The sequence below is a fragment of the Glycine max genome, chromosome 8 (genome assembly GCF_000004515.6).
Source record: "Glycine max cultivar Williams 82 chromosome 8, Glycine_max_v4.0, whole genome shotgun sequence".
In the NCBI taxonomy this organism is placed as follows: domain Eukaryota; kingdom Viridiplantae; phylum Streptophyta; class Magnoliopsida; order Fabales; family Fabaceae; genus Glycine; species Glycine max.
The window spans coordinates 8813887-8827952 of NC_038244.2; the positions used below are offsets into that span (position 1 = coordinate 8813887).

Sequence of the window (14066 nt, forward strand, 5' to 3'; positions counted from 1 at the left end):
ATGGAGTATCAAAACCAAAATGCCAAGGAAGGTAGATTCTGTGAGAAACTCAAGATCAAGAACAAGCCTAAGTTTGTAGGAGTGAGACAAAGGGCATCAGGGAAATGGGCAGCAGAGATCAAAGACACATCAAAGAAGATTAGGCTGTGGCTTGGAACTTACCAAACTGCTGAGGAAGCAGCTCGAGCTTATGATGAAGCTGCGTGCCTCCTTAGAGGTTCAAACACTCGCACCAATTTCTCTACTCATAAATATGGCATTGCTACAAATTCTCCTATATCTCTCAAACTCAGAAACCTCCTTGATCGTAAAGCCATGTCAAATCAAAGTCAAATTCAAATTCAACGCCAATCATCCTCTACGATAAGTTCCACTTTCGAAGGTGCTGCTGCTACTTCAGCTAGTCCAAATGTTAGTGCCATCAATAAGATCATGGTCATGGAAAACTACTCTACTTGTAGTAGTGAAGGTAATTCTATGTTTTTGGTTCAGAATCACCAAGTCTCTGATAACACGTATGGACTAGACACGAATTTGATCAACTGTTCAATGGGTATCACACCAAATACATCGCAATTTGATTGCTCTAGGGCACTAGCCCAACAAAGGATTAACGAATTACCAATGCCAAAAGATGGTTTGAATGTTGAAAGGCAATTTTCAGATTCGGTATATGCCACCAATGAGTGCCATGTGGAGGATACATTTGAATATAAGTATGAATATGATTTCAATTATCCTCTCTCACACTTTTTCTGCTTCACCTGATATTTGTCCTATCTCTTCTTAACACACATGGTAATGGGGGGTTCTGAAAATTCATGTTTTGTACTTTGTAGTTGCATATACTTGATTGTATACATTACCTAGTATATATTCTTTAGTTTGTATAATATTATCTTGTTTGCATGTCATTTTCCCTGAGAGGATAGATCTAGAATCAAGACCATTGAATTTCTAGAGTCTAAACTCACCTCTGCTTCACTAAGTGCCTATAGGAATCAGTAAGAACATTTTTGGTACCAACTCTGCCCAGAATGTAACAATTCTTTTCAACACCTCAAAGTTAACCCATTGGATATTTTGCAAGCTCGTGATCACTAACAGTCACACCCCATCTCAGTATAAATAAGGAAGACTAATGTGTGAAGTCAAATGTGTACGCACTATCAATCTTCATTCTTCTACAAATGTACTTAGTCACACCCCATCTCCTTATGGTTGGATTATTAGATGAAAACGGATATTAAGATGCATTTTACTTTTTTGTGCTAAATTTCACCTTTAAAATAATTTCTGTACACACGTATAGGTGCATCTCCTGGGTTCACTTGTGCAAGGCCCATATTATTTTGTGATCAAATAATGTACTATAAGACAAGTATTTTTGTTTAAGACTTTGTACAAGCTACTTCAACCATGTCCTAATAGACTGGTCCTAGTGGGTTATGTATAATACAAGTATTAAAAAATAACCTTTAAATTTGACTGCTCTATGACTAGGGCTTATGGAGTTAACCTCCCATTATCTACTAAGTCAAATCCAACAACTTATGTTGTGATCAACACACAGACTACGCCCACGTTGTTGATGAGGTGTCTGGAATAGATCGTAAGAAGTTTGAAAATGAGTGTTTGGTGCCCTCGAGGATAGGATCCACGACTTGCTAACTGCTAAGCATGATTGAGCATGGTCCCACCGCTTAAATTTTTTGGAATAACTGATCATGCCACAATAATTATGTTGAAAGATCAAATAACCGTTCCAAATGGTTGACTAATTAAAGAATAGATCTGCAGTAATTCTCTCTCGAATCGGGCTTTGTGGTTGTATCACTAATGATGCCAACTGAACTTTAACAAATTTGATTTTGGATGATCTTGATTTGTTTTAATTGAGTGAATAGTAATTCATATTTATCTCAACCAAATTTGTAATGAAACTTGGTGCAAATGTGCAATCAAAGTTGCGACTACTAAAGTCAACATGGTTTTGCGATTTTACGGTTCTGATAAAAAAAAAAACATTTGAGGGATGTTTCAAACGAAAAATGCCAAACAAACAACACTAATGCACGTTTTGGTAGCATTGAGAGAATTACTGTCGGATAGAATAAATAAATAAATAAAAATACGTGAAAAATATAATAGAAATGGAAAAATGTTTACAGGAAAAAAATAGAAAAGAGACAGTTAAAAGTAAAAAATCATACGCTAAGCTCTTTAGTTCCCAACACCGAACAGTGTTTTACTACTTATCCACTTTCACTAAGCTCAGACAGCTTATTACCAATTCTTTTCTTTCCAAGTCAAGTTAATTTTCCTGTTCACTAGGCCAAACTAAACGCAGCTTCGTACTTCCCAATTCAGGCGTTTCAAGTTCATTGTGAGTGTTGTTCTGGTTCAAACACACTGATAATAATAAACTTAAACACAAAAATCGCAAATAAATCACATCCATTCCCAGAATGAAACGACTTGCAAAAAACATACGAGGGGTACGTTTTGCACGGTTCAAAAAGAGATATTCAAAACGAAAATCTGGTAAAAATTGCGAGCATATAAACATAAGAAATCAACTTTTGACATGGACAATTCTGAAAACATGACAGAGGTCGCAAACAACAGGTCCTAAACCACCAAAATAGAAGCATAATGATGATATCACTTCACAGTTTGAATAATGGAGAACTATATCACACAGGAGTAAAAACAAAAAGGAACGAACAATACTGGTTCAGGGTAATGTAACGAAGCATATACCCTTTTTACTCGAAACAATTACATTGATAATAAAACCTTCATTTATGAATAGTCCTCTCCTTCCTCATCATCTTCCGCTCCTTCAGCCCCAACCTCCTCATAGTCCTTCTCAAGAGCAGCAAGATCCTCACGAGCTTCAGAGAACTCTCCTTCTTCCATACCCTCACCAACATACCAGTGAACAAAGGCCCTCTTGGCATACATCAGATCAAATTTGTGGTCAATGCGAGAGAACACCTCAGCAACTGCAGTGTTGTTGCTGATCATGCATACAGCCCGCTGCACCTTGGCAAGGTCACCACCAGGAACAACAGAAGGAGGCTGGTAGTTGATACCACACTTGAATCCAGTTGGACACCTATCACAAACAACAACAATCACCAACTTCATACACAATATTAGATCAACATTTGCAAAATTGATTCTAATTAGATTTGATTTAAGTGAAACGGTTTATGATTCAGTGTTTTTAATCTAAAATGCAAGTTAATAGTAAATCTCAGTGTAAAAATTTCTAATCAAATGCAAACACTACGCAAAGTTGATTCAACATAAAAGTTAAAATCAATTATGCACCCAGAATCAATTAATCAATGTGAGACCAAACAAGTGAACATTTCCCTAAAATCATGTTAATTGGAAGTATTTCAACATAATTTCAGATCTCTTAATGTGAAACCAAACAATGCACTTATAATGTGGTTAATTCCACACCCCAGATGTGATTTTTCATGTTCACTGATAAGCAAATTGTTATAGGCTTTATAGCTTCCACGTCTCAAATGTGATTTAAAACACGATTTAAAACACAAATCTAGTGAATATTAGTAAATGTGAGTGAACAAGACATATTTAGAATGAGAGAAAATTATACCAATCAACAAACTGAACAGTCCTCTTAGTCTTGATGGTGGCAACAGCAGCATTCACGTCCTTAGGAACAACATCACCACGGTACATCAAGCAGCAAGCCATGTACTTGCCATGCCTGGGATCACACTTGGCCATCATGCTCGCGGGCTCAAACACGGCATTCGTGATCTCTGGCACCGACAACTGCTCGTGGTAGGCCTTGGCGGCAGAGATAACCGGAGCATAAGAAGAAAGCATGAAGTGGATCCTGGGGTATGGCACAAGGTTGGTCTGAAACTCAGTGATATCCACATTGATAGCGCCATCAAACCTCAAGGAAGTGGTTAGCGACGAAATGATCTGGGAAATGAGCCTGTTGAGGTTGGTGTAGGTGGGCCTCTCGATGTCGAGAGATCTCCTACAGATGTCGTAGATGGCTTCGTTGTCCAAGAGAACAGCCACGTCGGTGTGTTCCAGAAGGGAGTGGGTGGAGAGGACGCTGTTGTAGGGCTCCACGACTGCGGTTGAAACCTGAGGGGAAGGGTAAATGGTGAACCCTAATTTGGACTTTTTGCCGTAATCGACGGAGAGACGCTCTAACAAGAGAGATCCGAGACCGGAACCGGTGCCACCGCCGACAGCGTTGAAGACGAGGAAGCCCTGGAGACCAGTGCAGTTGTCTGCGAGCTTTCGGACGCGATCCAAGCACAGATCTACGATCTCTTTGCCAACTGAAATGGGGGGAAATAAAAAATTAGGTCAGAAATTGAAAGAATAGGTAAGAGAAATAGAAATGGAGTGAGAAAGTGAGAGGGAGGAACCGGTGTAGTGGCCTCTGGCAAAGTTGTTGGCGGCATCTTCCTTGCCGGAGATGAGTTGTTCGGGGTGGAAGAGTTGACGGTAAGTGCCACAACGGACTTCGTCGATGACGGTGGGCTCGAGATCGACGAAGACGGCGCGAGGGACGTGCTTGCCGGATCCGGTTTCGCTGAAGAAGGTGTTGAAGGCGTCGTGGGCTACACCGAAGGAGGAGTCACTTGGCATCATGCCATCGGGCTGGATGCCATGTTCCAGGCAGTAGAGTTCCCAGCAGGAGTTGCCAACCTGGATCCCGGCCTGACCTATGTGAATGCTGATGATTTCTCTCATTTTTGGATTCCAAGTGCCTCTCTCTCTCTCTCTCTCTCACTCTTCACTCTTCACTCTTAAGTCTTAAGTGTGAGCCAGCCTTCAAAGGGGAATTTGATAAATGTTTAGAATCCGGCCCCTTTGCCGCCAGCCTATCCGACCCCACTACTCCCATCCATTCCGCATCTCACTAATACATATCAACAATTACTTTTTTTTCCTCTTCTTTTTATCCCTTTTTTAAATACTTTTACTTTTATTATATTTTTACAGTGTTCAAGTAAAAACTACTATTTATATAATTTTAATTAAAATATATTTTTCTTCATGTAAATATACAAAAATTTGAATTCTTTTCTTCTGTTTCTCTTCTTTGTAAAATCACCATGTCTAATACCTATCCAATCAAAAAATGAACACGTGCAGACTCTTTCTCTTTTTCTCCTCTTTTAATTTTACCCAATTGAAGGAAAAGGAAAGGAGGACAATGACGACTCGTCCGAGTTGCATGACTCAGTGGCTCACTCCGGTGAGGGAGGGACAAGGGAGAGCAGCGAGGTGCAGAGCTCGACGATGTGGAAGAGGAAGACGCGGCGGAGGAAGGAGGTTTCAAGCGGCGATAGTGACGATGATGTTTGATCTGGGTTTATTATTATTGTGTTTGATGGTGTTAGGGAAGACCGAAGAGGCTTCGATTCATATTTTTATTTTTTTTAGCTTTTTGAAATTTCTATAAAATAAATTATATATATAAAGTGTGTCACATTTTTTAGATACAATTTAAGCTACATATGTTTAGAATAATGAGTTACCTGCACAGAACCATCAGATTAAAGCCTGTCAATTATTTTAACAAGCTTAGAGCTCATGCCCTTTGTTTTTTCTCGCGCTGCTTCCGTGTTTCGAAATTCATCATAATTGTGATCAAGTTTCTCATCAGGAATCTGTTTTAGTTTGTTTTTCTCTTGTGGATGTTGTAGTTTGCGCACCAAATTACTACCATTGCCTAAAACGTGCCGAAAAAATTGTTGTAAACTAGTTGTTTCAGAAATTGAGTAGGAGGGTTTTGCAAGTTTCTTTATCTGGGTTTGCTGTGGTGTTTGTTGTATTTTGGTTTTTGTATATTTTTTTTTAATTTTTTCTGCAATTTGTGGGATTATAAAATTGTATTTTAATATATAAATATAAAAAAAAATGTCACATAACTTCGAATGGCTCCAAACTTAATTAAAAAAAAAGTAGTATATTATAATTTTGAGAATAAAAAATAAATAAATAATTTTATAAGGATAAAAAAAATATTTTAACCTTTAATTTTTAATTAAATAATCAAATGAGTGTAAAATATTTTACATTTTTCTTGCTTAGTTGTAAAATCTTTTATATTATTGGTATATATTTCAATTTTAATAAATTTTTACCATAAAAATATTATGCTTTTATTTTTGTCAATTTTCAATACTATAAAATTAAAAATCTAATTTGACAAATTAACATAACAGATAGACACTTTGTAAAGTAAGAATGATTTATCTAGTGATGAGTCTCTTGTTTGATGGGATAAAAAAAATTGGACAAATAATAATTACTATGAGCATAATTAGTCATTAGTCTTTGGTCCAATAAACTTAAAATACCCGTTACACCAGGAAAAAAACAAACTAAAAATATAATAAAATTTAATGAAATAAAAAAATAGTCGTTGTGATTGTTGAATTTTTTTAACATGTTTTTTTAGATCAATATCTATATAAATATGACCAATTTCAACAGAAAATTATACAACCAAATCTTTTGAATTTTCTCATTTTTACTTTTCCTGTCTTACAAATTTTTCCATTATTTTCTCTCATATAGAATCTTAAAGTTTCATTTTAGCCAATTTTATTTACTCACGTTCTCTTACAAAATCCTTAACTACCTTTTTATTTATTTTCACCCAATAAATCCAAACTAATATAATATGATTTCCTTTTAAATTTTTATATATATAAAATTGTTAATATTATCTTAATAATCTAATTTTATAAAATCCCCACATTTACCAAATTCACAAAAATAGCTAAGTATGGACAATTTCCAGTTTCGAAATTCTCATTTTTCATACCAATTTCTTATGTTTCAATCACCACAAACTAAGCTCAACATGGATCATGGGACTTCAGTGGCACTAATGGTTAGCATTCTAGTAAAAAGGAACATGAAATATCATGTGAGAATATCAAGCTCCACCATTTTTCTACTAATTCAAGTTGGATAATATTAAGCTTGATGAAGAGCATTCAACTAAAAAACACAGAGCAAGGTTCGTCTAGAGGGATGATAAAATTCTCGTCCAATCTTGGCTACATGTTTTCAATGTTGCAGTAGTAGGGGTATAGATAATTAAAGGCATACTCTTTTTTGGCTAAGAATTAAAGAGAATTATAGTAAGCATAATTAAGTCTATCTGCAAGTGATGGAAGAGACACAACTAAAATATCAATGATGAAAGTCGAATAACATAGTTTAAAAAATTGCAAAGTGATACCAACAATCTTGCGAAAGAGAGAAAAATGGTAGCTGCAAAGATGACATCATGGGATATGCATATAAGATTTTATTCTCAATGTGTAGGTCAACGACTCAAGTTGGAGTATGCTTGATGATTCTTGAAAAAATGGTCTTAAACAATCAAATGCATCATTTGTGAAGCTAGTAAGAGAACAAAGTTTTTCTCTTCTAGAACATACTCGCCCTTTTCTAATCTTCGACATCCCATCAAGTTGTGAATATATTCACCTATTGTGGTTAGTCTAATAGCGTAAAAAAAACAACAACAAAGGCAAATGAACCACCATTTTCAATTAGTGTTAAGCTAATTGCAATGCAAGAGACACAAAAGTCAAAAGTTATCGATATGGCAGAATTAACGCATGTCAAAGATGAACAAAACAAGTAGAAGCAATTTGAATTGAAAATGAAGGGGAGATTTTGGGTGAGACATCATCTTCAAGGAATTACCGAGATAGCATCCTAGATGATAGAGAGAAAAAACGACAACATAAGATCCTGTGTAACTTTTTTTTGGCAGTAAGATACTGTGTAACTTAGTTAGAGAAAAACATGGAAATACATCAGTAATGTTGGTCAAACTAGTATTATTTATATATATTTTTTATTGTAACATGGAATTACATAAGATAATCTTTTAATGTGATTTTACTCTAAATGTAAATTTTGGATTTGAAATCAAAGACGCAAAAAGAAGAATTAGTCTGATAGCTTTCAACTATAAAAGTACTTGAATTAAAAAAAAAGTTTTTTAACAAATAAAAGATTACGAATTTGTCCTTATGTCTATATGATTTAAGAAAGGGAAGTTGGATTGGTGGAGCAGGGCGGCCATGTGCTGGCACCCACTAGGCATTACTGCTGCTTACAATTATTAGCAGACAACGAAACAAAATAACACCACAGCACAGTAGTACTTGGCTACTTGCTTCGTTTTCAGTTTCCTCCTTCTTGCATCTAAAACTAAAATATCTCTATTTCTTCAATTCCAACACCAACCTTTATACTTATAAAACAGAACGCCTCTTATTAAAAGTAATGTTAAAGAGCATATTAGGCCATTTATGTGACAGTTTTTGTTTAAGTAAAAATAGTTGCCTTTAAAAGTTTTTAATACTATTTGTTTTAATTCTTCAAAATAATCACTTAAATAAAAATCTGTTGAAAATTAAACTTTACAAACACTGTTTAACATGATAACTTTATTCCTTGACTTATATCGTAAGTTCATATATATGAAGAAAAAATTATTAAGATATATCAACTTCTTAAATAAATTATAGTATGTTGAAAAATTAGCTATTTACTTTTGACTTGAGGATACCTTAGATTCATTAAAAAAAAGTTATTTTTAATAGTAATTTCTAATAAAAATCAGTTGTTTTACTTTAAAAGTTATTTTTATGATACTAGTATGCAAACTCTTTTTAGTTTCTTTTTTAAAATCTTTTGAAAAATTAATCACTTAAATTTAACCCGTAACAAATGGGCACTTAATATATTTTATTAAATGTGTTCAATTATTTCAAAAAGTAATATTACATAATACAGTAAAAATAATATTAAATTATTTTGTAATAAATGATACTACTATGCTTTTTTATAAGATCATTATTAATTATTTTAATACTTTTAAAAAAATTAAATAAAAAAGTAAATATAATTAATATTTTAAAACTAATAGTAATTTACACTAACTATTCTTAATGTTTTGAGAAATTGCACAAAATTTTGATGCTTTTATCTATTTCTACACTAATCCTTGTTAATTTTTTTTACAACAATCCTCGTTAACTTTTAAAAAATATACACTACCGTATTATCCTGTAAGGGGGTGTTAATGTAAATGTAAAAAAAAATGAAAAATTGTGTAATTTCAATAAATCTTAGCCGTGATTAGTGTAATTTATTTAAAAATTAATGCAAAAATGTAAATAAATTAGAATGATTTTAAACATTTTTTTGTGTTTTTGGTACAATGCATATTTTGTAACAAATATGTTTTTCTCATTTTAATAGTCAATGCCTTATGAGTATTGATTATTGTTTACTTATAGAAAATTAGAAAATGTAAAAATAATTTATCATAAAAATTACTCAATTTTTTATATAAAAAATACAATCGACACGTACCAATGGATTGAGTGACGATCCCTTAAAAAAAAAAGAGAGAGGATTGAGTGACGATAAATGTACACTTTGTGATTTATTTATAAAAGACTTAATGTTCCCAAAAATATAGCTATATAGTCTTAATGCTGCATCATAAACAAACTTTACTTATGGAAATATAAGTGCTGATCGAGCTATACTTCTTCGGCAATAGTCAATTTAATTTAGACACTCATTAAATATTTTTTATTAAAATGAAAATTTTCGTACCTCAGAGGCTCTTTGTTATGCGAAGGTATGGGACGCAGTCTTACCCTTGCATATACAAAGAGCCTGTTTCCGGATTCGAACCCATGACCAACATATATAAATAAAAACAAATTAAAGCAATTAATGATGGATTTGTGAATCTATATGATTAAAATAATATTCTAAAACTTCTAATATATATATATATATATATATATATATATATATATATATATATATATTCTAAAATCCCTTGATCTATAGCTTTAGTTTTTTTTTTTTTACACCTATTGCTTCAGTTTGTTAAATAAATTAAATCAATGTTAGAAAATTATAACAAATAATTAAAATATATTCAGTCTATCATAAATAGGTAGAGTCATAGAGAATACTAATGCAAAACTTGTTGGATTAACCATTTTTAAAGATTTTAGTTTGTATTTACGTCCTCTAAATAAACATAGGTTAAAGAAACGTTTGTCTATTATCAAAGATCAAGATTTTTTAGTATGGATGATTGATTTTACTGAAAGATTTCGGGAATCTCTACCTTAAGGACTTAAATTCTTTGATGGTGCTTTAAATTTATTCATATACACCTCTCTTTTTTTTTTTGGACTCTGTTTTTAGATTGCAGTGACAAGCACCAAATAATATTGTCTACTTCTTGCTGGGTTGGTCATGTTGTTGATGGGAAATTTTCCTACGATATGATGTTTTGAGGCATGCATGAATTGGTAGTTGAAAATTGCTTCAAAAGAGGTCAAATTGTGTTTGTGATGTTTCGGGTCATATGCTGTATGAATGAGTACTGTTATGATAGTTTGACAATACGTTAATCCATGTCAATATAAATAAAAATCATGCATGGCAAATTGTTGAAATATATTTACTTTCGAGGGAGAATAAGTTTTCGCTTTGATCATGGATACCAACGCTGGTAACGACCACAATAGTTATATGTGATGATTATTTGTTTTTAATTTTTTATAACTTAGGTCTTAGAATGAAAAGTCAGAATTGTTTTGGTTCTTTAAATTGAGATAAAAAAAAAAAGCTAATCATCTCCATTTTAGTGGGCATGTTTTATTTAAAAATAAAAAATGAAAGCTTACCATCACTATTACAACTATGATATACTATTATTAGTTGTGTAACTAGTAAAGATATTACTACTAGGATTTAGCTTAACCTAATCCGTTGAAATTTGTTGAATTTGGATCCTCTCCAGTCTCCCCTGTGTGCCTGTCTCCAGCTTCTCCCAATCTCCCCCATCTGTTCTTGTAGAATATTGGATTGATCTCATGGTGTTCAATTCAAAGATCAATGTTTCTAAATTGAGAGGAATCCTTGGAAACTGAATTATGAAAAAATGTAATTAGTATGGTTCACCTCGATCTCCTCGTATTATAAGCCTCTTTTTGAAGTGTATTATCCACACTCTAATATGAAATTCTTGGAAGTCTCTTCCATTATTTGATGACTGCTCGTAGTTACACAAAGGAGGTTAAAAACTACAGGCACACAACTCAGTCTGTAGATATGTGAAAATTACAGAAGAAAAATAAATAAAATCCAAAAGCAAAAAATTGTCACGAGAAGAGCTTTTGGGAAAAGATTTTGCAAAACTATGGCCTATATATGCTTTTTGATTTTGTGACCTTTGCCATTTGGATTTGCATTTTCCTACTGAATTTCTCTATATAAATTTAGACATTTCATTCTTTATTTTACATGATTTCTCATCTGTTAGATTGATCCAAGGGCCACAATTTCTCATTCATCAACTTTAAATTTCAGTCAAGAGATCAATCCAATGGTCTACAAATCAACTGCAGAGAATTTAGAGAGAGATACGCAGGAGAGGATTCAAACCCCTACTCTGTTTGATGAACAAGTTAAAACAACAATTATATATATACTATTTTCTGAACTGAAATCGAGTGAGTGAAATATAGTTTTATTATTTGTAAAATATATTTATCTTTAGAAAAATAGATAAAATGTTCTAAATTATCAATGTGATAATAAATTGAAACAAAACACAAGATGATAAAATATCAAATTCTATATTACAGAAAACATAGAATAAAGTGTTTTAATCCAAATTAAAATATCATTTATTTATTTTTTAATTGAACTTATAAACAAATATAGGAATATTAAATTATTGTTTAAATATTTTAATTTATTTTTAAAATTTAATTAGTTCCTCTAATTATTAAGTGATTCAATCCACTGTCTAATTATTTAAAAGAATTCAATTGGATCGTTTTCTACCAATTAAGTATAAATATGTTAACAATCATTTATTAAAAAATTAACACATCACTTATCACATTAACTTATATGGTTAATGTTAATACTTAATTGATAAAAATAATCAAATTGAATCATTTTAGATATTTAGAATATTCAATTAAATCATTTAATAATTAAAAAAATCTAATTAATTATTAAAAATAATTTAGAATACTTAAACATGAATTTAGCCATATAGGAATGATCGGCTTCGTTTACACCACCATATGAAAAAGCTTATGGACTACTAACAGTAAGCCATTATTAAGTTTCTCTATACATTTTGTTTTTTGATAGAAAAGTTTCAGACACATATATATGAGTCATGATAAATCTGCATTAAAATCCAAGATCGTAAATCCCATAGTCGCATTGTGGGACTAATTACGAAATGAAGAGATTTTTTTAAAAAAAATTACTATAATAGATATTTTAAAATAAATTATGAAAATAGATAAATTGTACTTTGATATAAGATTTTATAATAAAAAAATCATATATTAAAACACAATTTTATTTTTTATTTGTTTAAAATATTTTTTTTATAAAAACTAAAATCATATGCTAATATATGATTTCAGTTTTTTTTTTTTGTAATGAAATTGTATGATAAGTGACGATTTTTATATATTTTTTATTTTTAATAAAGTGAGGTCGGTTCAGTTTATTTTGTTGGCGTCGAAGCTATTTTATAATAAGCAAATACAAGGTAGTTTACCTTGCTAAGAAGCACCATGTTAGATGGAGATTTGTCAGGGTTTCTGGATGTTTTATGTGCTGCTGCTTTTACGGGGCTTCAGGCCACTTTGAGACTGTAAACAATTTTCTGAATGACTCATGCAATGTTTGGTTTGTAAGTTACGGTTTTTACATTGCACCAATTTCAGTCTCGCCTATTCCTCATTAATGGCGTTTCAATAAATAATAATTTTGAACTGAACCCTTCAAAAACAAATTAATGCAAAGAATGCGTTTACACAGTTTAATGTTTGAATTTATTACTAAGTGCCTACTCCTTTGGAAGGGAAGCAAAAATAAGGGAGGAGGAACGGCCTTTGGTCTCCTTACTATTCTTTTTCTTTCTTGCAAAATTTTGTGTCAAATCAAAGAAGTGATAAAAAAGAATGTTGAGATCGTGTATATGCATATATATTTTTAACTTTTAACAATAAAAAGTTAAAAATTTAAAATTGTATGTATATATATAATTTGAGTGTAATAATTTTTTGAAAAATAAAATCATACTTTGAAGTATGATTTTTTTAGTGAAATTATACTTCTAAGTACCATTTACCTATTTTTATAATTTTTTTAAAATATATCCATTGTATTTTTTTTAAAAAAAAATTACCCATTATCGCACAAGAGTCTCGCATTGTGTAACAATAAATAAAAATCCCATAGTCGCATAATTCTTGGTTGGCACCCACGTGGCCTGATTCTTATAAGCATGTGCAGAATGTGTAGGTTCGTCATTAATAATGACTATATACTATACGATAGTATCACCGAATGAGTTTTTTTTTTCACTCCCTCCCCCTTAGTCCTTAGGTCTTAAAGATATTAATAATACGGTACTAATATTTTTTTTTTTATATGTCTCTTTTAAAGTAAAGGAAAAGAGTGTTTATATTTATACGTTATTTTAATTTATATAAAAAATATAATTAAAATAACAATAATATCAAACTTCATCTTATTTCTTAAAGGATAATGGTTAACGTTCTCTTTATTATTATTATTATTATTATTATTATTATATATTCTGTAAGATTATCTTATCTTAGTATAAGATTCTTATACCACTATCGTTTTTATTAGGCACTTTTAAGAAGAAGAAAAATTGTTTTATTTATATATAAAAATATTCAAATGTTAAATATGCATAAATAGCCCGTGTTTATTTTTCCTTTTTTCTTATTATCGACTAATATTTATTAGGGAGGAATTCACTAATCACAACATATATGATTTCTTGCATATTATAATTTTTTTTCGCCAAATGGTTCACCAAGAAATTGACTAATTCCAAAATTGGATAAGATAAAATAAAATTTAATCAAGAATTACTTTCGTAAACATCAAACTATTCATCTAATTTCAACGTT

At 31.5% G+C, this 14066-nt stretch overlaps 2 protein-coding genes across 2 annotated transcripts; one reads left to right on the forward strand and one right to left on the reverse strand.

The window, feature by feature from the left end:
• On the forward strand, window positions 1-1028 carry LOC100809046 (ethylene-responsive transcription factor ERN3). Its single transcript, XM_003531209.2, has one exon. The coding sequence runs from the start codon at window positions 1-3 to the stop codon at window positions 766-768; it is 768 nt and encodes a 255-aa protein (XP_003531257.1). The 3' UTR covers window positions 769-1028.
• A 1514-nt stretch (window positions 1029-2542) lies between these two features.
• LOC100806907 (tubulin alpha-3 chain-like) lies at window positions 2543-4829 on the reverse strand. Its single transcript, NM_001255949.2, has 3 exons — window positions 4437-4829; window positions 3638-4346; window positions 2543-3121 (listed from the first exon to the last, which is right to left on the reverse strand). The coding sequence occupies exons 1-3, from the start codon at window positions 4762-4764 to the stop codon at window positions 2806-2808; spliced, it is 1353 nt and encodes a 450-aa protein (NP_001242878.2). The 5' UTR covers window positions 4765-4829; the 3' UTR covers window positions 2543-2805.
• Window positions 4830-14066: the final 9237 nt, after the last annotated feature.

What these genes read in the sequence shown, in the direction of transcription:
- LOC100806907 (NM_001255949.2), bottom strand. Translation starts at nt 4,764, where the DNA reads ATGAGAGAAATCATCAGCATTCACATAGGTCAGGCCGGGATCCAGGTT. An exon ending in TGCCAGAGGCCACTACACCG is followed by an intron (nt 4,347 to 4,436) that starts GTTCCTCCCTCT and finishes CCCCCATTTCAG; the next exon opens with TTGGCAAAGAGATCGTAGAT. An exon ending in ACTGTTCAGTTTGTTGATTG is followed by an intron (nt 3,122 to 3,637) that starts GTATAATTTTCT and finishes TGTTTGTGATAG; the next exon opens with GTGTCCAACTGGATTCAAGT.
- LOC100809046 (XM_003531209.2), top strand. Translation starts at nt 1, where the DNA reads ATGGAGTATCAAAACCAAAATGCCAAGGAAGGTAGATTCTGTGAGAAA.